The sequence below is a fragment of the Mastigoproctus giganteus genome, chromosome 9 (assembly GCF_048544385.1).
Source record: "Mastigoproctus giganteus isolate SK-2022 chromosome 9, ASM4854438v1, whole genome shotgun sequence".
In the NCBI taxonomy this organism is placed as follows: Eukaryota; Metazoa; Arthropoda; class Arachnida; order Uropygi; family Thelyphonidae; genus Mastigoproctus; species Mastigoproctus giganteus.
The window spans coordinates 89,316,375-89,341,198 of record NC_143583.1 but is presented as its reverse complement, the minus strand read 5'-3'; the positions used below and the strand labels follow the sequence as shown (position 1 = coordinate 89,341,198).

Below are 24,824 nucleotides of genomic sequence, written 5' to 3'. Positions count from 1 at the left end.
TTTATTTTATTTTATTTTACTGGGTATACTTTAAATAAATATCTGTTAAACTATGGACCCCAGTACTCCAGGCCCATTTGTCACTATCAAAATATATGATATCAAAATTATTCTTTGCATCCAGTTCCTTTGTGACCACATCATAGTATCCAATCAAATTGGTCAGACAAGACTTCCCTTTAACAAACCCATGCGGTGTCCAAGCTATAACTGAAGTCTTGTCTAGATGATCCTGCAATGCTTCTTTAACCAGTGCCTCCATTAATTTCTCTGGAACAGAAGTTAAACTAACAGGTCTGTAATTACCTGTGTCTTCCTTTGATCCTCCTTTGTGGAATGGGGCCACATTTGTACATTTCCAGTCCATGGGCCCCTCCCCTGAGTCCAAGGAAATTGTCATAATTATGGCTAAGGGTTTGCTTACTTCCTTTGCTGCCTTTAATATAACTGGATAGATTCCATCTACCCCAGGTGCTTTTCTTATGTTTATCTGCAGGAATTTTTCCTCCACTTAACTCTCAGTTATTATAAGATTATCCCGCTTATTATTTATGATATTCTAAGAACAATTGAATTCTATCACATTGCAGACGATCTCGTGCCAAGTGAAAAATATGAATTTTATCGAGAGATAGCTTCAGATCTCAATTAACAAAATTGAGCTGTGGATGTCTCACAAATGGCTACCGCTTATCAGCACAGAAATCCAACTGCATTTTTTTCCATAAAAAACAAAAGATCCACCCTGAGCCTGAATTAAAACTTAAATTTCACCATACCTCTTTCCAATAGTATCAGATTTCTTGGACTAATCCTGGACAATAAATTGAACTTCATACAGCACATCACATATCTGAGAACCATTTGCTTAAAAAAATTAAATATCCTCAGAGTTCTGTCTTCATCAGCGTATAGTGCTGGCCGGTACACTCTGCTTCGATTATATTGGGTTTTAATTAGATCTTGCTTGGTTTATGGAGCTGCAGTCTGACTCGGCCAGAAAAAGTGCACTACTTTGGCTAGACACTATCCATCACAGTGCTGTAAGGATTGCTTTAGATGCATTCAGAACATCCCCTGTACATAGTTTATATATATAGAGGCACAAGAGCCTTCACTCCATCTTTGGAAGAAAATGTTGCTACTTAACTATGCAGCAAAAATACAGTCTTCCCTTTCATCCTACTTGGCCATACTTATTTGAGCCCCAGTGGACCACCTTTTATGACAGCAAACCTAACGAAAACAAGCCAATTGGAATAAGGCTATTATAGTTAATAGAATGCTGGAACATACATATAGATAATATCTTTCAGGAAACAAACACCTATGAACCTCCATGGTCTAGTTATATACCGGTCTGTGATCTCTCTTTCTGACAATGGGGGAAAAAACAAGAAGCAGACCAAACCATCAAGAAACTCCATGCTGCATATGTAGCTAAAAATTCTGTGTTTTCACATATATATTGATGGCTCAAAAACAAGTACAACAGTAGATGCAGTGGCAGTTTCTACTATCTTTTCTAGTTCTGTGTCCCTTCTGAAGGAATGCAGTGTCTATACTGCCGAACTTTTTGTGATCTATTCTGACTGTTTGAGTGCAATAACAGCATTAAAAAAAATTCAATCAAGCCAATCCACCCTGTCTTGAAGCAAATCAGATCACAGATAATCGCATTACATGCTGCTTAACAATTTGTTACTTTCTGTTGGATACCAGGTCATGTAGGCATCAAAGTAAATGAACATGCAGATCGAGCTGCTAAACATCCAACCACTGCAGGCTCTCCTGTAGTGATTACAGACTACAAATCGGTTATAAAAAATGTGTGTGAAGAACAATGGTTGTAGATCGGGAAGGCTCAGAACGGTAATAGGTTGCTGCAATTCAAATGTGAACTTAAGTTGGTGGCATAAAGCATGCAATCAGATAGGGAAGAAGAGGTGATCCTGGCTTTAGGATGTGTATTGGGCACACATATCTAACCCATATTTATCTGCTAATGGGGGAAGATCTGCCTATTTATACATATTGTCGGACTATACTTATGGGGAAACATATTCTACTAAATTGTAACCATTATATTAATGGTTGCAATTTAGTAGAATGTGTAGACCATTATATTAATAGTCTACATATTCTACATTTTGAACATTAATATAATGGTCTGCAATTTAGTAGACCATTATATTAATGTTCGAAACAAAATTTTCACATCTTCAAGAACCTTTAACATTATCTCATCTGATTGGAGACAGTGAAAATCTAGCTGGTTTTTTTTTTTTTTTTTGCATTCTTGAAGCAGACAATTATTTAACAGATTTTATCATTACAACTGCACTACTAAATAGAATCAGGCACAATATGGGCATTAGCATTAGTAGAGGCATTTGATGCAAGAAAGCAAACTTATGCAGCATCAGCCAAAAAAAAAAAAAATCAATAAATTAAAAATAACCACTTCCACTTCACCCCTCTGTTCGTTCGAAATACCTGTCCAGCTGAGCCTTAAACTTATTTAGGCTATCAACTTCCACGACAAGGGATGGAAGTCTGTTCCACCAACCAACCACCCGCTGGCTAAAGGCAAATTTCCACACGTCTATCCTACATCTGTCTTTCCTCAATTTGAATTTATGCCCTCTCAGGTGATTATTCTGAGCAAGAGGAAGAATCCCATCAGCATTGAGCATGCTCAAACCATTCAAGGCTTTATAAACCTCTATCAGATCACCTCGCTGGTGCCTAGTCTCCAGACACTGTAATTTGCAAAACTTAAGCCTTTCTTCGTAAGAGCACCCCTTTGTTCATTCACCAATCTTGTTGCCCTTCTCTGTACTCGTTCCAGCATCTCTACATCCTTCTTGAAATGAGGCTTTCAGACCTGTATACAGTACTCTAGGTGTGGCCTGACCATTGCCTTAGACAAGGGAATAATCACCTCCTTATCCCTGCTAGAAAAATTCCTATATATCATTGACAATACACCATGAGCTACTCTTGCAGTCTGTCTGCACTGCTCAGAAAACTTCATATCTGCCTGCACAACCACCCCCAGGTCCCTTTCATTCTCTACCACTGTCAGTGTAGTACCACAGAGTTGATACGTTGCTCTGGGGTTGCTGTTTCCCATATGTAGTACTTTACATTTGTCAATGTTAAACTTCATTTGCCACCTCTCAGCCCATCTGCTCAACCTTTCCAGATCCTGTTGGAGTAGCATAATGTCAGTAGTGTCCTTACAACCCTGCCACCCTTCGTATCGTCTGCAAACTTGGACATTAAGCTTGATATAGCATCATCAATATCATTTATAAATACAGAAAACAATAATGAACCCAGAGGGACTCCACTAATAACATTAGTCCACGATGAGCAGTGTCCATTGATTACCACTCTGTCTTCTCCCCTTCAACCACCCCTTTATACATACCAGCAATTTTCCTCCAATGCCACACTGCTCCAATTTGTGTAGCCTTTGTGCCATTAAGCAACATACCAACAACAATGACCCCGGTCTACTCAGAGAGTGTGCTGCTGCACTCCTGCTCTTGACCACTCAGCTACGAGTGGTCAAAATTAAGTAAATTAAAGTAAATTAAGTAAAGTGATGCAATAAAGTTCAGTAAAGTGCTTCGCAATTAAAAAAAAAATGTCATCCTACATCCACTCTTTGGATTTTGAGGGGGGGATGTGTATTGCATAGCTCACTTAGGGCACACATTTCATTTTGTCTAGATTCCATTTGCTGGCAGCTAGTCTAGGGCCACTGCTATTTATAATTAAATGCTTTTTGCCTTTACGTGGTGGCACCTCAAGGTGATCACTTCTCCACATCAACTAGTTATTCATCTGTGCCTGTCATTATGGTCTGATATTAACAGAGAAGGGAGAGACTGGTTAACTAGTTAACCGAACCATTTTTAAAGATTATGAAAAATTAGGCCTTCCTTATCTAGGTTCCCCCCCCCATTCTGCCTTAAAATATTTAAGTTTAAAAAATGAAAACCTTTTCACTTAATCTGTTCAGTCCATGTTTCCATCTTTTTATCAACCTTTGTTGATAATAAATTAGTCTTCTTGTTCTTTTATAAACAGTGATGAATATATGAAAAAAAATGTTTATTTAGATATAATTCATTCGACAGCCACAGGGCTGACTGGGCTAGCCAGGTGGGTAAAGTGCCTGCCTGGCAACCCAAAGGTCGTGGGTTCGAATCCTGCCTTGGGCTTGGATCAGAGTAAAAATGCAAAAACCTTGGGAGGTGCATTATGGCCGCAGAAGCCGATGCAACAACTAACAAAAAAAAAAAAAAGAAAAAGAAAAAAAAAAAAAGGTGGTTGTACTAGTACAGTGAGGAGATTGTAAACTCTAGATTTGGGATTAACAGTTTTATCTAGAATAAAGATAAATGCCAGTTTATAGTTTAGGAAAATTTAAAAGAATTATATAGTTTTCTCTAATTTATCAGTAGTTTTTGTATCATAAAATGTTCTAAATTATGGTGAAATATTATTTCAGAAAATTGTTCTAATGCTTTGAATTTATAAAATTTGTGTAGGTGGCATGTGGGACCATGGAGTTCATGTGTGGTGAATAAAAATACTGTATATTATGAAAAAGCATGCCGTGAGACAACAGGAACTGCAACACGTGAGGTAAATTGTGTATATCTTAAGAGTAATAATGGTAAAGGAAGAGTGGTGGATGATAATGCATGTGAATATTTTGAACGCCGTCCAGAATCATTGATGACTTGCACTGCTGGTTGTCCTCAAGACTGTGTAGTTTCAAATTATACAAAATGGTCACAGTGTAATGGATGTAAATACAATTATCGTACTAGGACTAGGAGGGTAATAATTGCTCCATATGATGGCGGTGCAGACTGTCCATCTTTGACTGAAACAACAGCTTGTGAACCTCTGACATCATGTTTACAGCAACCACCATCTGAAAGACAGTACTTCTGGAAGGTGGGCCAGTGGAATTTGTGCCGTCCCTTGAAGGCTCGCCTTATCAGTGTGGTTGATACCAGGTATAGTCGACAACCAGTTATAGGCAATAGTTTCAGAAACATTTCCTGTTTGAATCGACATGGAGAAGTTGTTGATGTCAGGTAAGTCAGTAGATATTTGTACTGAGAAATGTTTTGCTGTAAAAAAAAAAAAAAAAAAAAAAGTCAGTGGGACATGTATTTCTTAACAACTTTAATTTATTTTCATAATTTTAAATGATGGTGCAAGGTTAGTAATAGTATTCCAATTGTCCTTAGTAGCAGTATATAGTGGGTTTTCGAGAGAACATGGTTCAGATCCTATCAGAGATGGAGAGGGGGGATCTTAAAGGCCTGTTCAGTTAAATCTTTAGTTTGTGGAAGAAGGGCTAGAGGTTTACTCCATAGATTATTCTGAGTTTTTTTTTTTCAACCTACATAACTTGCAAATTGGCCTGAGAATGCACATTTTAACAGACATAATATTTTGTAAACCATATAAATTGATGCACATTGACTAAAATAGTTGATGCATCTAATTCCCAAAAAAAACAACAGTAGTAGTAGTTGTTGGTTTAGTTTTTTTTAGGAGCATTAGCAATTAAGGCCATATTGCTCCGGGAATATGCGGTGGTCATTCCCTGACCTTTCCGCATCCTCCGTATTTGGTGGTCATGGGCTCGAACCCCGGTCTAATCAAGAAGCGTGTGCTACGCACTGCTGCTGCTTCTGCCCACCTGGCTATGGAGGCGCCAACAGTAGTAGTAGTATGTCTGCATTATTTCTGTCCCAGAATTACTACTGTCTGCATTACCACCGTCTCATTTTTCACACTGTGAGAAATTGGGTACTTAGCAAATAATTGATTGTTGGAATAAACTTTCGTCTGGTATTATAGACGTGGGATAGTTTGAATACATTCAAGAATTAGACAAACTATTAGAGGGGATGGGAAAGTGATATGGGAAGTAGTTGGGGTTTTTTTTTTTTTTTTTGCTGATACTGTATAAGCTTGCTTTTTTGGATTGTTTGACACTACTAATATAATTTTTCTCTATTCATAAAGCATATAAACTTAAATATTGTTTTCCTTGGTCACCAGGTTCAGTAGTGATAATTGATTTGTGGAGAAGTTGCTGCAATTTCTTAGAGCCATTATTTTACTAATGAGATGAAATTTCATGGTGTGATTGAAGTTTTTTGCCTTTTCAGAAGGTTCTGTAATATGCAGATGCTTCAAAAATGTTTTTTATTTTTCTATGGCCAGTGTTAATAGCCTCTTTTCAAGATGCTAATTATCCACATAAGTACATAAAATTAGTGTTTTGTGAAGTCCATTTTTTTTAATTCTTTGATACCACTGTATTTATACTATTGTTACATAGTACCAACAATATCACTTTAGTTTACAATTCCATATAATTAATTTCAGCATCAAAGCTTGTTTGATGTAATAACTCACCTCTGATATTTGTAGAGCTAGCTACTTTCTCATTGGGAAAGAATTAAAAATATATATATATTTATGAAGGCCGCCGTAGCCTAGTGGTCAGGCGCGCGGGTGCATAAGTACACGTGCCTTGAGTGACCGGGGTTCAAGCCTGTGACTACTGAATACGGTGCTGTTTCTTGTATTCTATCTATCTTGTGAACTCCTCTGACCGTTTGGTCGTCCCGGAGTATAAACAGAAAATTTATTTATTTATTAACTGAAAGGGTAGCTGTGGGGATAAGCACCGGACCACCAGTAGCAACGACATGGGTTCGAGCCTCGGCAAAGCGAAAATAAAATTTATGGGGCGCCTCCGTGGCCAGGTGGGCAGGAGCAGCAGTGCGTAGCACACGCTTCTTGATTAGACCGGGGTTCGAGCCTGTGACCACCAGATGCGGAAAGGCCAGGAAATGACCACCGCATATCCCCGGAGCAATATGGCCCTAGTTGCTAAGTATCCTAAAAACCAAATAATAACAACAACATTTACTGTATGTGGGACTATTCTAGGTCAGCTGCTACAATTGATTTTCACCCCGGGGGCTCACATCTCACCCCGGGGGCTCACATCTGGTGAGTATGGGCTTGGCAAACCCAGGGTCCTGAGCTGGATATCATCATTCTTCTCTTTCTTGGTGATTCCTTTATACCCCTCTCTCTTTCTCTCTCTCTCTCTCTCTCTCTCTCTCTCTCAGGGGGTAACTCGGGGAATTTTTTTTTTTTTTTTTTTTTTTGGCTGGTGCAGCATAAGCCTCAGGCTTCCTTGTACCATATGGCTAATAATAATAATAATAATAATAAAAATAATAATAATAAAAAAAGAAAGGGAAACTATTAAAAACAATTATCTACTTTCAAATTCATTTAAAAATAGTAAGACTGTTAAAATGCCAAAACAGTGAACGAAAAAATGGAAAGGAATGAAATTATCTAAAAAAAATTCTGCAATAACTGTGTGTAAGATGCAAGAAGAGAACCATGTCTTTTTGAGGCTTATTCTCTATTCCCAGTTACCAAAATGTGTATGCAGAAGAGATTGTTTGTAGTTATAACAGGGAGGAATAATGATACCTGATAACTCATTCCTGATTGGTTGAAAGTCATGTTATCCTTCTCAGATCCCAGGCACTTGAACATTTCACCATTGTGTCATCAGCAAACTTAGACATTAAACTTGAAGTATCTATGTCGATACCAGTAATGAATATTAGAAACAGTAAGGAGGGCTATATTCTCCTCATGATCAAAATAATGTAGTATTTCCTTCCCCTTTTAGAAAATTCTTGGACCAACCCTACTGGGGGCAAGAATCAGTTGTGTTTTGTAATGAAATATTTTAATTGACAAATATTTGTCAAGATTCAAACCCTGTGGTCCCACAGGGTTTGAATCTTGACAAATATTTGATTCATAACATTAGTCCATGAAGGATAGCTGTTGTTTATAACAACTCTTTGTCTTCTACCACTTAACTATTTCTTAATCCGCAGTAGTAGTAACTTTTCCTTAATGCTACATTGCTCCAGTTTACAAAAATCATTCATGTATCAAAAGCTGTACAATCCAAGTAAACAATGTCAAAGTGATTCCTTTTATCCAATTCTTTACTGACAAACCTAATAGTAACTATTTAGATTAGTTAGGCATGGTTCGCTCTTAACAACACCATGTTGGGGAGTCCTTCATAAACTATACCCATCCAGATGATATAATATATCTTTAACGAAGAACTCCAGTCTTCCCTGACCAGATGTCGAATTGATTGGCCCGTAGTTGCCTATTTCAATCTTTAAGCCACCTTTGTGAATAGGAGAGATCAGTGCACATATCCAATCTATAGGAACACCATCTGAACCCAAGGATGTTCTCATTATAGCAGCTAATGGTTTGCATACAACTTTTGCTCCTTCTGTTATTATAATTGGATGGATTCCATCAGTTCCTAATGCCTTGTTAACTTTTGATTGTAATAACTTTGCTTTTAGTCCCTGCTCAGTTATCATAAATTTATTCAACTCCCAATTAGTATTAGTTATGCCACTCGTATTCCTACCTATAAAAACTTCTTCATATGTGAATATAGATACAAACTATAGTGGTCACCAAAATAACTTTTTTTTTTTTTTTTTCAAAACCTTATCCAAAATGTAAATACTTTCCTAAACCAGTTTTGCATGCTGATTTCAAATATTTTCTTATTTTTTCCCACTAACATGTGCAGTTTTTATGATAGGACTGCTGATAATACCAGTACAAGTTAATTAAAATATTTCATTACAAAACACAACTGGTTCAAATTGCATTTTTATCACTTTCATGGTTTAAATCCAATATACTTTATATACATAGCTAAAAAAATACACTGAGGCATTTTGCAGAAACTCCTGATTTGAGGGGAGAGAGAGAGAGAGAGAGAGAGAGAGAGAGAGAGAGAGAGAGAGAGAGAGAGAGAGAGAGAGAGACCCTCTTTCACTTTAGTTGCATTGATCTCTGGAAATTTCTCACTTAAGTAATGAAATCCTCTTGAATTCATTTTACTTAATGTTTATGCACAACTCTTCATTAGGCTAAATATAATATGAAGAAGAAAAATTTTTGTTTCATACACCAGTGGAACATACTGCACACTACTCAATCCTGGCTCATTTGTGCTTCTTTCAGGCCAGTCATATCTGGTATAATGGTCTTTGGAAGAACAGCTGTCTCATAGGCATAGGAAATAGCAATATTTTGACCTCTGCTTGCATTCTCATTAACATACCAATGATGTTGAGGTCACTGCATATGTTCCAAAGATGAGAGCTGTATTGAATTGCTTTGAGTAGTTTCTTCGTGTTATATTTTGTCTTCTTTAGATGAACAGAGTGGGCAATGGGAATGGATATCTTTGAGTTCCAGTTATGCAAGAGAGCAGCTTTCAGTCTTTGATGTAAGGAGTGATGAAGAGGTGCCATTCAGATGTAATGCATACTTATGAAAATTATTTAACCCCACTGATATCATAGCAGTAGTGGCGTGGACCATTTACTGTGAAGAATATTGCCAAAATCTGGTTTCATTTTCGATAGTAACACTTTGTTCTTCGTGGCTAAATGTTTTTGCTTTAGTCTCAAGGCAAAAAGTCCAGCTTTTTATTTTGAAAAGGATAGAGCTATAATGAGGTATCTTACTTTGCTTAAACAGTTTTGATGTCTTTTTATCAGGTGTGTACTTGGGATTGGTTTAAGTTCCCAGGTCTGAGTCAGTCTCACCTTCATCCCATTCACTTTCATCTGCTAAAGAATCTAGTTCATGCTGTGGAAATAATGGAATTGGCATTCAAACCTTTTGCTTATTCTTTGTTGAGAATGCAGTTACATTCACATGTAACTTTTCTTTTGGTTACATTTCTTTTGGGGTCTTTTGGCTCCCTCCATATAATGTGTATGGCAAACAAGATCAACTTTTTCCTTTTCTCCAAACAGTCATGTAATTCAATTGAACAAATGGTACAAACAACTCATGGTGCCCATGCCTTATTCTGGTGACCTAGAAGACAGCCAAAGTATAACTGGTAAATTTTCTAAATATCTGTTTTGATTTTTAGTAAAGAGCTGCACGTGCAGCAGAATTTGTTGGTGAATTTTACTTTCGAGACATCATGTGATGAATGTGTTTCAGTAATTAACTGGATCTAACCCAAAACAATTTATAACCAAATAATTAAATTATGAAATAAGAAGGATATAGATATATTCAAAACATTCCCTAAATATGAATGTATAAACAATAATAAATACATAATAATTATATTTATGTAGGTTGGCCAAAGAGATAAGAGTTATTACTAGCCCTATAGTGCAAGGAAGACTGAGGCTTAAAAAAGGCCTGTTCAGTTAAATCTTTAGTTTGTGGAAGAAGGGCTAGAGGTTTACTCCATAGATTATTCTGAGTTTTTTTTTTCAACCTACATAACTTGCAAATTGGCCTGAGAATGCACATTTTAACAGACATAATATTTTGTAAACCATATAAATTGATGCACATTGACTAAAATAGTTGATGCATCTAATTCCCAAAAAAAAAACAACAGTAGTAGTAGTTGTTTGTTGGTTTGATTTTTTTTTTAGGAGCATCAGCAACTAAGGCCATATTGCTCCGGGGATATGCGGTGGTCATTCTCTGACCTTTCCGCATCCTCCATATTTGGTGGGCACAGGCTCGAACCCTGGTCTAATCAAGAAGCGTGTGCTACGCCCTGCTGCTCCTGACCACCTGGCTACGGAGGCACCAAAAAAAAAAATCCTGTATATCATCAACAAGACACCATGAGCTACTCTTGCAGACTGTCTGCACTGCTCAGAAAATTTCTTATCTGACTGCACAATTATCCCACGGTCCTTTTCATTCTCTTCCACCTTGAGTGTAGTACCACACAGTTAATATGTTATTCTGGGGTTACTGCTACCCATAGGGTGTACCTTACATTTGCAATGTTAAACTTCTGTTGCCACATCTCAGCCCATCTGCTCAACGTTTTAGATCCTCTTGCAGTAGCGTACTGTCATTAGTGTCATTAACAACCCTGCCAACCTTCGTATCATCTACAAACGTAGACATTGTCTGATATACCTTCATCAATATCATTAATAAATACAGAAAACAGCAATTTCCCAGTGTTTGTCACACTAAACTGACTCAACATTGCACTGTGCCCCCCCCATGTCAACCGGATGTGCTTCTTTAAATTTTATGTGTTTCTTAACTAGCAGCATAAACTCCCTCCTCCCTGTCTATCCTTTCTGTACACATTGTACTGCCCAAATTCCAATTCTGCACTGCTTATATCTGTGTGACACCATGTCTCTGTTATCACAACAATATCTGCATTTGATACCTTGATCAACATTTCAAGGCATCAAAGGCAGATATTTTTGGGATCTCAAAGACATGGTGTCACACAGATATAAAGTACAAGCAACCTCCGTATAACACGGTACTTCTACAACACGGTTTCGCTCTTAACACGATTCATAAGTTGCGGCAATCCTCACATAGCACAGTACTTCTACAACAAGATTTCTTTAACATGGTTTGAGAATTGCTGGAAATCTCGCATAACACATTATTTTTGAGTTTTTGTGCTGGGAAAACCCTGCTATTATGTTAGATATAATTTTCAACATTTCCATTCCTTTTTGCGAATCCCTGCTGTTGACTCGCTAGTTGTTATCGTGTTAGTGATATTTTTCTAAAGCACATTTCTGAAGGTCACTACCATAAATCAGTAAAAACAATTTGCACTTTCTGGTTTAGTGGTCATTTCTCTTAGTGTAATGAATTATAAACGGGTAGTAAACTTGATCTTCTTGCATTTTCAATAGTATCAATAGCTGGAATTGTGTGAGTTTTCACGTTATTATGGTGAAATGAGTTTTTACCATTTCATGAAATATTTAATCATATAAAAAACATGAATAAATTTTCAGAAACTCATTACTCCGTATTGTGTTTGTTGCAATATGTGCATACCGTGTTTGTTATTAATTGCTTATCATTTTTACTGTTTTAAATTTTACAAAAAAAAAAAAAAAAAAGTCAGTGAACAGAAATATCAGTTAGTATGTACATATTAGAGTACATATTAATTAAGCTATGTATGTAAGCATAAATTTATTCTTATTTTGCCGACTGGAAAATATTCTTCTGAGATTCCCATATCACTTAAAACGGAATCCACTGTATTTTGTTGGGAGGTCCCTGGGTTAGGTTCTGTGCTCTTGAACTTGTGCTTGTTTGAGACCATAAAAAAAATAATTGACTTCGAAGAGTGCAGTTCGTGACTTTTAAAGAGAGCAGAAGGTACATGAAATCTAGATGCTACAGAAGAGATTTTCTACTGGACCAAATTTAAGGAAATTTTGCACAGAGCTTCATCTTAGCTATATACTAGAGAAAAAAACTTTCAAACCTCAGAAAATTGCAGTAGTTTTCCAGGATAGTGAAAAATATGAACATGTGATCAAGGAAATTTTTTCATGTAATAAATGGGATAATGGGGATGTATAGCATATCGTTGGATAGCTAAGGAATTTAGAAACAGAAATATCAAGGTTTTAAGATACAAAAAAACTTTTGGAAACTGGGAAATGCATCAATTCGTAAACTCATCTGGTTTCAAGTCACCTGGTATTTTCAGATTGAATGTAATTTTATTTATTTACAATTAAACTCTGAGGCTGGAAAAGAATTCTGCACATTTATGAAAGCATTCTTCAACTTGGACATGTCATCGTATGTTTCGATAAATACTACACGTAATGGAACAACTATAGATGGTGTATTTAATCATGAACTAAAATCTCTTCAATGTAATAATTATATATCCTATTTTAGTCATCACAGACCAAAACTTTCAGTAACCGATATGTAATTATTATTAATGATGAATTTTATTAATATCTGAAAATTAAAACATTTTTAACACCTGCTAATGACTCTTAAATGTAAAACACATTAAATATGCTAGTGACACATTGTGTACCTGGTACAGAATTTTTTTTTTTTTTTTTTTTTCAAGAAAAAATAAAAAGGCAGAAAGCAATTTGTAAAAAAAAAAAAAAAAAAAATTGGTGTCTCTAAGAAATTTTTATAATGAAATACAGTAATAAATTAAATTATATAATGAGTTCACTTTTCTAATGAAGATGTTTACTAAATTTTCATAATAATGTAATTCAATGAATTTCACTAAATGCAAAAAAAAAAAAAAAAATCTACAGTGATTAATGAGTTCGTGTGCAGTGTCAAAAATGTACAGTGACAAATTAATGAGTTCGACTTTATCTTTTAAAGTTAAATGTTTACGAGAAGACATTGTGCACTTCACACGACACTGAACAAAACCGAAACTCAAAAGACGAAAGGCCGACAAAATCCCCCCCCCCCTGAAAACCAGAATTCATCAAAAGTTTTACACGTGCCTTAAAATTCTTGAAAAAAGATTTAGAACCGCAATGTAAACCTTGATAAAATTCAGAGAATCGGAAATAGAATATAAACACACGATTGAGGCAATATGTGGAAGAAATGTTCCTAGAAAAAGAGCCATGAGCTCGCCCGCTGTCCGTTATGGGGAGATCAAATTAAGTGCTAATCTAAACGAAACAGTGCAGATTGCCTGTCCGCGTCCGTTACAGAGAATGTCCGCTAGACAGAAGCTGAAAACACGTTAAAACCAATAGAGGAGAGTTGGGGAATTTGAAAATGTCCGTTGTAGAGAGATTTCCGTTAAAGAGAAGTGTCCGTCAGGAGAAGTTTCACTATACTGAATATACTGAATCCCACTCAGTTTAAGAATACTCATCCAGTGTACAGCCCTTTTGTGTTGCTGCTGAATTCTATATCCACATGCACAGTAATACAATTTAGTTGAGTTAGTAGTAGTAAATGATGCAAGGAAGCAAGCTTTTCAGTTTTTTAGCATCAGCAAAAAACAAAACAAAAAAAAAAAAAATCCCTTATCTGACATCCCTCAATTACCCACTTCCTCAACACCAGAAGAAAGTTTGTTCCAACAATCAAATACTCTCTGGCTGAAAGGAAACTTTTTTTTTAAATCTATTCTGCAACTATCCTTTTTTTTTTTTTTTTTTTTTTTTTCCAGTTTAAATTTACATTCCTCTATGTGTATTGACTGAGAAAGAGTAAGGATGTCATCAGCATTTAGTTTACTCAATGCATTTAAACCCTTAAACACTTGAGTCAGGTAACCTTGTAAGTATCTAGTTTCCAGGTGGTGCAAATTGCAATACCTGGTAATATTAAAAAAAGTATGTAACAGAAATTTGTAGAAACCTATGTGAAAATTCAAGAAATTTGCAGAGACTTATTGATTTTATGAAAATTATAAAACAAACATTACAATTATAAAGTATAAACTTGATGCTAATAATTACTTGCATTTTCATTGCAGAAAGCCATTAACAGTGCAAAGTTTCAAAATTACACATGTGCATGTACACATGTATTTTGCATGTGTATAATTTTGAAATTTTACACATACAAAATTTCAATGAAGAAATTTTGGCAAAGGTAAAGAAAGCCAACATGAGAACCATTGGGACACTTACCAGACAACCTGGTTTCCCAATACTGCAGTTTCTCCCTGCATTCTCGGTAAACAGACAGTGCATGTTATCGGCAGTAGAAGTCAATAATGATGTATTGATTAGATTTTTCTCATTATTGAAAGGAGATTTTGGAGTTCATGAGTATGTAATGCCTTTGCAACTGAAATTTACTTATGGATACACCCTCCAGACTGCCTCAGTCTTAAGGTGTTTATACCCCCTTCCTGCTGTTTTAAAATAAGAAAACAACTTCTACAGAAAGTGCATGTTATCGGTAGTGGCAGAAGTAGTTTTCCTATTTTAAAACAGGGGGATGGGGGATAAACACCCTAAGACCGAGGAGGCAGTCTGGAGGGTGTTCCCATAAGTAAATTTCAGCCGTGAAGGCATTACACTCATGAACTCCAATAATCTGATTTCAATAATGAGAAAAAACTAAGCAGTACATTGTTATCGACTTCTGCTGCCACTACTGATAACACGTACCATCTGTTTACTGAGAATGCAGGGAGAAACTGTGGTAGTGGGAAATGGAGTTTGCCCAGTAAGTTTTCCATGGTTCTCGTGTTGGCTTGCTTTACCTTAGCCGAAATTGATTAATATTTCTTGGTGAGGTGCAGGGTATGTTTCAGTCATAAAACATAAACATGAAACTAATAGTTACTTCCATTTTCCATTACAGGAAACTACTGAGTATGAAATTTCAAAATTGTATGCACACTTTTTTTTTCAACTTGGAATTCTGTTTGTTATACACCTAGCAGAAGTCTACAGGCTCAAATATGTATTCAGCAATATTTCTGAATTCAAAATATTGAATAGTTTTATAGTATAAAAAAAAAACTTTAAAACTAAGTACTTATTATTCATTCACTTCACAAAGTTCTACATACAATTTATTACAAGGAGGGTTGTATGGAACAACACTTTAAAGAGTTCCTGTTTTCCAAATAAATTTTTTCAGCTAATAGTAGTAGAGGCATGTGATGCAAGAAAGTAAGCCTTGAATTTATTTAAGCTATCAACTTCCACAACGACAGATGGAAGTTTGTTCCAGCAATCAACTACCTGCTGGCTAAAGACAAACTTCCACACATCTATTCTAAAACTGTCTTTCCTCAATTTGAATTTATGCCCCCTCAGGTTCGTAATCTGAGCAAGCAGAAGAATCCCATCAGAATCGAGCCTGCTCAACCCATTCAAGGCCTTGTACACTTCAATCAGATCACCTCGCATGTGCCTAGTCTCCAGATGCTGCAATTTGCAAAACTTAAGCTTTTCTTGGTAAGAGTAACCCTTCGTTCCCCTCACCAACCTTGTTGCCCTTCTCTGTACTCGCTCAAGAAACTCTACATCGTTCCTAAAATGAGGCCTCCAGACCTGACCTATATGTAGTACTCAAGGCATAGCCTGACCATTGCCTTATACAAAGGGATAATAACCTCCTTTTCCCTACTAGCAAAATTCCTGTATAACATTGAAAATACTCCATGACCTGCTCTGCAACCTGTCAATTACTCCAGGTCTTTTTCATTTTCTACCACCCTAAGTGTAGTACCACACAGTTGGTACATTTTTCTGGGGCTGCTTCTACCCATATGCAGTAATATGCATTTGTCAATGTTAAACTTTAGTTGCCACTTCTCAGCCCATTTGCCCAATTTTCTAGATCCCGTTGCCGTAGCACACTGCCATTACTTTCATTAATAACCCTGCCAACCTCTGTATCATCTGCATACTTGGATGTCAAGCTTGATATACCTTCATCAATATCAATAATTACTTAGCAAAAGCCATAAAATATTCTTCCCAAGGTTAAAATGATGCAATATTTAGAGATAGTGTGCAACAGTGTGTTATCCTTAAATTAGAACTGCAGTTCAATGAGTAATCAGAATATATCAATAATTACTCAGCAAAAGCCATAAAACCTTCCCAAGGTTAAATGATGCAATATTTAGAGATGGTGTGCAACAGTGTGTTATCCTTAAATTAGAACTGCAGTTCAATGAGCAATCAAAATATCGAAGCAGCAGTTATTAATCAGTCCAAACTAGATTTTGAACAGGCTGAGCAGAAAACTTGCTTCTTGCCCTAATGCAGTGGTGCACATGCCTGTATGCCACTTACCTGTAGCGCACATACTGTACTGTGCATGAAGATTGCACAGTACATGCCTGGTACTTTCACATAATTACTGGTAAAGCCAGAAAATATTATCTTCAAAAACAATGAGTAAAACTAGGTCTATATTTAGGAGGGCTGAAGAAGTCTATTCAACCAAAATAGCCATCATCAGGACCTACAATGAGAGGGCACAAAGAATTTGCAGCCAACCAGAATTACTTAAACAGGAAATTTCAACCATAAAGGCTATAGCTTTGAATAACCAATATGCTCGAACATTAGTAGACTGAGTCATCAGCAGAACACTCAACTATAGCTAAAATCTGCAGAAGAAAGAAGAAAATCCAGAGGGCCAGCCATCCTACCATTTTTTTTTTTTTTTTTTTTTTTTTTATATGAAAACTTCAAACACGAGAGGTATTAGAACCTATAGTATTTAGCACCGTGCTTGGGTTTGAGGTTGAGAAGACGAAAGAAGATATTTGTTGATATTGGACTTGAACTTCTGTAGATTGTAATTTTCAGGAAATACGTATGAAGGAAGGTTGTTCCAGAAAACGGCAGTTGAATGAATAAACGAGAAAGATGAAAAGTTGGTTCTGTAAGTTTGAAGTTGGACAGTAAATGGATATTGGCTGGTGCCGACACATGTTTGGACTGTTTTGAAAGAGAGAGCGGGAATTATAGAAGCCAATTCAGAAGAACAGTGCCCATGGAAGTATCTGTAGAAAAGACATGCAACAAAAACAGTACGTCTATGAGACAGCAAATAGAGAGACTCTGTTAGAGAGGACGCATAAATTAACCTAACTGCTTTCTTCTGAATGGAATCTAGAAGCCTGAGAGAGGTTTTGGGGGCACCGCCCCCAGATGTGGGAACGATATTCCATGGTAGGGCAGATTTGCAATTTGTACAGAGTGACCAGCTGTTTGGACAAACATAATGCCAAGAGCGAAAGAGAAAACCAAGATTTTTTAGATGCAGAGGAAGCAATATTTGTAATGTGCTTGTGCCAAGAGAGATTAGAAGTCAGAGTAATCCCCAAAAGAGATATATCATTTTGCCTAGAAATTGGAGTGTCACCAAAGATAAGCATAGGAGCAGAAGAATCTTTTTTGCGAGATATAAGACAAGACTGAGTTTTAGAAGGATTGAAATCAACTAAGTTGTCTTTGCCCCACTGGAGAATTACCTGGAGGAATTGCATTTAAGGAATTGGTAGCGGATATTCAAGAGGTTAAAGCTGATTGAGCAGGGCAAGGTTTCTCAAAATGGAAAGTGGAATGGAATGTGCTATCATCGGAAAAACTGTGGATAGATTTCCAATCAATGGAAGAAGGTCATTAATATACAAGAGGAAAAGAGTGGGAGAAAGAACTGAATCTTGGAGGACACCAGCACTGGTGGAAAAATTAGAAGACAGAGCCATCACTCTCAGTGAGCAATCTGAGAGAAAACTGGATAACCAGTTACAAAAAACAGTTGGCAAACCATAAGATGGAAGCTTTTTTAGGAGACCTTTATGCCAAACACGATTGAAAGCCTTTGAGATGCCAAGAGCAACTGCGCCGATCGGGCTAGCCGGGTGGGTAAAGTGCCTGCCTGGCAACCCAAAGGTCGCAGGTTCGAATCCCGCCTCGGGCTTGGATCAAAGTACTGCAAAAACCTTGGGAGGTGCATAATGGCCACAGAAGCCGATGTGCCAACAAATACCAAAAAAAAAAAAAAAAAAAAAAAGAGCAACTGCTTATGTTTTACTGAACTTTTCCGTTGAATTTGTCCATAAATGGGTAACTTAAGCCAGAATATTACCAGTGGATCGACACTGACGGAATCCATACTGGCGACCAGACGGAAGATTTCTTAGGTAGTTTAGGAGTTGGCAGTTAATTAATTTCTCCATTACTTTAGAAAGAGTAGAAGTAATTACAATGAGACGATAATCGGATGGGAGGGATTTGTCACCCTTTTTAGGAACTGGCTGGATAGGAGCAAATTTCCAAGCAGAAGGAAAAACACCTTTGGAATAAGAAAGTGAAAAAAAAGGTGGCAAAGAACAGGAGTAAGTGCAGGAGCACAGGTTTTGAGAACATGGTGAAATACCATCAGGACCTGGAGCTCTCTTATCATCAAGATTCGTCAAAATTCTTTTGACATCCTTTTGACGGAAGACCACAGGAGGGATTGAATGGAGTGTGTTGGGAATGGTGGGATTTACCAAGATTATTAGTTGGAAGGAAAATGGGATGCTAGCAGGTCAGCTTTATCCTTGGTTGAAGTGACAACAGAACCAACTTCCAACAGAACCATCCTTTAGCCAGCGGGTGGTTGGTTGGTGGAACAGACTTCCATCCCTTGTAGTGGAGGTTGATAGCCTAAATAAGTTTAAGGCTCAGCTGGACAGGTATTTTGAATGAACAGAGGGGTGAAGTGGTTTTTTTTTTTTTTTTTTTTTGGCTGATGCTGCATAAGCTTGCTTTCTTGCATCAAATGCCTCTACTAATGCTAAAACTGGTTTTGACAGAGGTGGGAGCAGAGATGGGCAAAAGTTGCAGCCAATAGCATTGGCAAGAGACCAGAATGCTCGGCTAGCATTAGGGCAAGAAGCAAGTTTTCTACTCAGCCTGTTCAAAATCTAGTTTGGACTGATTAATAAGGGCTTTACAATTGTTGCGAGCTGTAGTGTAGGCAGAAAAAGAAACTGAAGATTTGGAAACAAGCCAATTACGATATTCAGTGTTCTTCTCTTGAACAGCCTTAGCACATTTTTTGGAAAACTAAGGTTTAGATAAAAGATGAGATTTTAAACTGGAGTGTGGAATAAAGGATTCCATTACATAACGAAACAGGCCTACGCGCTCTGGATTCATTAAGAATTTATTACAGTTATACACAGAGCGTACAAATAAAGAAGAAATATATGAGCTTTCGGCTATATGGTAGCCTTCATCAGAATTAAAAATGCATGAATGGCAGTTGGAATGAAGATGTGCACTGCCAGGTGCGTGAGACGCGAGGTTTAATTGTTTGTTGACGTCTGTGGCTGTGACGCATGATGACGTGGCCAGCGCTTGTCCAATGATAGAACTACTGACTCTGTGATCGGGTTGACTTGGCAACCACTGTTCCTGTTCAAGGATTTATCCGAAGATTTTATATTTAACGATTCCAACCAGGTACGTTTTAGGTAATGGTGGGATCTGTCTACCACCACGACATCGCGGTGTGGGTCGATGTCGTGGTGGGTTGTCCAGACATGTTCGGCGATAGCTGAGTGTTCTATATCCGCTAAACGGATCGCTCTTTTGTGCTCCGAGAGACGTTTCTCGAGTCGACGTCCAGTCTCTCCAAAGTAGCAGCTAGTGCAGTCACGGCAAGAGATGCGGTAGACCAAACCGCTCTGCAGAAGGGTGGGGACAGGAGTTTTCACGTTGGAAATGAAAGAACGCAGTTTCTTGCCTGGGAGTTGGATGCACTTTATTCCGTGCGTTCTCAGGATTCTACTGATCTGTTGTGACAGGTTGGGGTAGTATGGGATGAATGCCCTCGTGGATGGCTCGTCACTGTTGGTGTTGTAGCTGGTCGTCACGATGTCACGTGTCTGTAGATCACACCTGTCGAGGACGTCAATGGGGTAGCCACACCTCGTAAGGTCTACTTTGACCCTAGTGACCTCTTTGCGTCTTTCATCAGCGGAGCTGGAGTGTGTCCAGGCGCGAGTAAGCAAGGTTCGGGCAGTGGAGAGGAGGTGGCCTCGCGCGTGTGCTGACCGGAAGTTGGTGAACTGGCCAGCACACATGGGCTTACGATAAACTGTAGTCCTCAGGTATGTGCCTTCACGTCGGACAAGTGTGTCTAAATATGGTAAGGAGTTGTTCGACTCCAGCTCAATCGTGAATTTTATGAAGGGCGATAGTGAGTTGAGGTATGATAGAAGTCGCTGACCTGAGTCTCTAGGGATGACCACGAACACATCGTCAATAGCGACACCAAAAGGCGATGTGATCTGGTGCGTGTGCAAACGCACGTCCCTCTAACTCCTCCATCACGATGTTTGCTGTTACCGAGCTGACAGGGGAACCCATGGCCGTGCCATGTATTTGCTGGTAGACTGAGTCATTAAATATGATCGCACCCCCTGTTAAGCACAGTCTGAGGGCGGCGGAAATGTCATCGGGTGTGAGACCAGTTCTTTCGTTGAGGGTTCTATCATTGTCCAAGAGTTGTTTTGCACAAGAAATGGCAAGTTCCACAGGGATGGAAGTAAAGAGGACAATGATAGAACCTTGGACTTGGATAGAACCTTGATAGAACTCTTGGACAATGATTGAACCCTCAACGAAAGAACTGGTCTCACACCCGATGACATTTCCGCCGCCCTCAGACTGTGCTTAACAGGGGGTGCGATCATATTTAATGACTCAGTCTACCAGCAAATACATGGCACGGCCATGGGTTCCCCTGTCAGCTCGGTCACAGCAAACATCGTGATGGAGGAGTTAGAGGGACGTGCGTTTGCACACGCACCAGATCACATCGCCTTTTGGTGTCGCTATTGACGATGTGTTCGTGGTCATCCCTAGAGACTCAGGTCAGCGACTTCTATCATACCTCAACTCACTATCGCCCTTCATAAAATTCACGATTGAGCTGGAGTCGAACAACTCCTTACCATATTTAGACACACTTGTCCGACGTGAAGGCACATACCTGAGGACTACAGTTTATCGTAAGCCCATGTGTGCTGGCCAGTTCACCAACTTCCGGTCAGCACACGCGCGAGGCCACCTCCTCTCCACTGCCCGAACCTTGCTTACTCGCGCCTGGACACACTCCAGCTCCGCTGATGAAAGACGCAAAGAGGTCACTAGGGTCAAAGTAGACCTTACGAGGTGTGGCTACCCCATTGACGTCCTCGACAGGTGTGATCTACAGACACGTGACATCGTGACGACCAGCTACAACACCAACAGTGACGAGCCATCCACGAGGGCATTCATCCCATACTACCCCAACCTGTCACAACAGATCAGTAGAATCCTGAGAACGCACGGAATAAAGTGCATCCAACTCCCAGGCAAGAAACTGCGTTCTTTCATTTCCAACGTGAAAACTCCTGTCCCCACCCTTCTGCAGAGCGGTTTGGTCTACCGCATCTCTTGCCGTGACTGCACTAGCTGCTACTTTGGAGAGACTGGACGTCGACTCGAGAAACGTCTCTCGGAGCACAAAAGAGCGATCCGTTTAGCGGATATAGAACACTCAGCTATCGCCGAACATGTCTGGACAACCCACCACGACATCGACCCACACCGCGATGTCGTGGTGGTAGACAGATCCCACCATTACCTAAAACGTACCTGGTTGGAATCGTTAAATATAAAATCTTCGGATAAATCCTTGAACAGGAACAGTGGTTGCCAAGTCAACCCGATCACAGAGTCAGTAGTTCTATCATTGGACAAGCGCTGGCCACGTCATCATGCGTCACAGCCACAGACGTCAACAAACAATTAAACCTCGCGTCTCACGCACCTGGCAGTGCACATCTTCATTCCAACTGCCATTCATGCATTTTTAATTCTGATGAAGGCTACCATATAGCCGAAAGCTCATATATTTCTTCTTTATTTGTACGCTCTGTGTATAACTGTAATAAATTCTTAAAGGATTCCATTCCTACAATAATAATTTCACTGACACAATCTGAGCAAACGTTGACATCAGAAGTTTTGAAACAGTAATCCGACCAAGGAAAAGAAGAAAAGAAATCTCACAGATCATCCCATTTTGCATTCTCATAATGCCAAACAACACGAGGTTGGGAATGGCCATGAGAGAAAGGCTCCATGGGAGAAGAGATCACCAAGTTGTGATCTGAGGTGCCTAAAGGACCACTCACTTTGACTGTGTACTTAGAAGGGTTGTTTGTGAGGAAAAGATCAAGTGTGTTGGCTGCATTCTTAGGATTGTCCGGTATTCTTGTAGATAAATGAACAATCTGTGCAAGGTCATTAGTAATTGCAAAAGCCTCAGCATCTCGACCAGCTGGGTCGGTGTCACTAGAAAACGAAAGCCAGCTGGAGTTGTGAACATTAAAATCACCAAGGAAAATTACCTCACTGTGAGGAAAGTTGGACTGGAGAAAGTCAGGTTGCAAAGAGAGGAAGTCAAAGAGTTCCAAGTGATTAGTGGAGTTGGGAAAACAGTAGAGACAACAGATGAATTTGACAGAATGAGGTACAGAGATTTTAAGCCAGAGAAGATTGAAAAGAGGAGATTCCAAATTACCAAGTCTCTGACAGGGAATATCGGAATGGACATATGCACAAGTACCACTTTGAGGTGAAAGGAATCATACAGTGAATAATTTGGGCAACTGAGATGAGCAGTGGTTGAATCAACCGATAACTGAGATTCTGTCAGAAAAAGTACATGGGGTTTGGCAGACTTCAAGGGGAAATGGACATTGTTGAGATTAGAATTGAGACCACGTATATTTGTGAAATGAACTAGGTGTTTGGGAGGTTTAGATCTTTTCGCAGATAAGCTTGCTCTATTAGTTTGACAATTCATGGTGTATTCAACAGTAAGAAAAAGTGGGTGGAACATGCTGTATGAAATAATGAAATTTTTGGATATGGCGTACACACGGTAAGAATATACCCAGATCCTTGACATAACGTGGCCTCGACAAGCTCCCCGCATACACACTACTCGGACTCCCTCCAGTCACTATCTGGCAGAGTAGAGGTAGCAAGATTATACACTAGCTGATCCGGAAGCCTCCTAGAGAGTTACCAATAGGTTCGGTCTGGTGTACCAACTAGCGGCTGGCCTGTGAATTTAGAGCTGTTTTAGAGCTGCCCTCGAAATGTAAGGAAGATTGGATCTCACCATGATGTTCATCATAACCTCAAAAGTCAACAGTCATACTGCATGATGGAAGAGATGGGGAAGGGTTGACCAGAACTTAGCTCTGGAGGCTAAACATGGGTTCCACTACTTCAAGCCTCCAATAAGCAAAGTGGTGGTATTTCACTGGTTGATGAGTCATCTACCACCTAGTATTGCCTGGTAACACAGAGTGGTGGCATTCCCCCATGTGGTGTGGGTGCCACACCTCGACCCCTGCTTACGTTGGTTCATACCCAGGTGGTCACCAATAGTGTGCATGGAGGTTATACCCAGGTTACTAACAGGCCCACCATCATGAAGGTGCAAGCAGAGGATTTGGCTATCACAGACCATCCGGGCTTCACTGAAATTGGGTCAACCTGACTTGAATGTCACCCGAATATCAGTTCCATCAGCATTTTAGACTCCCAGGTAGCAAGTACAGCTGGTCTGGCATATCTGAGAGAACGTCTGTGACAACCTCAAGGACCACACTTTCCAGAAATCAACAGCATTATAGCAAAAGCAGAAAAAATCTTAACATACCTACATTTTATGCAAGAAAGGAATCCGGTCCCTAAAATAAAAGCTTTCCAAGAATCGACATCAAACTTTTGACCCCAGAAGCCCGGTATACTATATCTAGTGCTCCTGCAACTCAACCTACATTGGTGAATCATATAGAAGGCTAAAGAAAAGAATACAGGAATACAAAAATAAAGCTGCTCATGTCCTTTCCTGCAGAGACACGAGGGACTTCACCAACTCCTTAGTACTTTCGAGCCAACCGGGCTAGCCAGGTGGGTAAAGTGCCTGCCTGGCAACCGAAAGGTTGCGGGTTCAAATCCCGCCTCGGGCTTGGATCAAAGTACTGCAAAAACCTTGGGAGGTGCATTATGGCCACAGAAGCCGATGCGCCAACAACTACCAAAAAAAAAAAAAGTACTTTCGATAGATTCATTACTCCAGACGAATATTTAAGGATGCGTACTTCATAGCTTGTTATCCCATATCTACAAGTTGTTCACAAGGGTCATTACTAACAGATTAGAAAGAATACTTGATGAGAATCAACCGAAAGAGCAAGCTGGCTTTAGGACGGGATTCTCAACTATGGATCACCTTCACGTAATATCACAGCTAATGGAGAAAGCAAATGAATATAAAACACCATTATGCCTGGCATTTGTGGATTA

The 24,824-nt window shown here is 38.9% G+C and overlaps 1 protein-coding gene across 1 annotated transcript in view; it reads left to right on the top strand.

Moving 5' to 3' along the window:
• Positions 1–24,824, top strand: part of LOC150080530 (thrombospondin type-1 domain-containing protein 7A-like) — a 1,074,234-nt gene that overhangs the window by 256,302 nt on the left and 793,108 nt on the right. Inside the window, exon 5 of the mRNA XM_090380722.1 lies at positions 4,566–5,123. Within this exon, the coding sequence (XP_090236848.1) occupies positions 4,566–5,123 (558 nt within the window). The remainder of the gene's footprint in view (positions 1–4,565; positions 5,124–24,824) is intronic.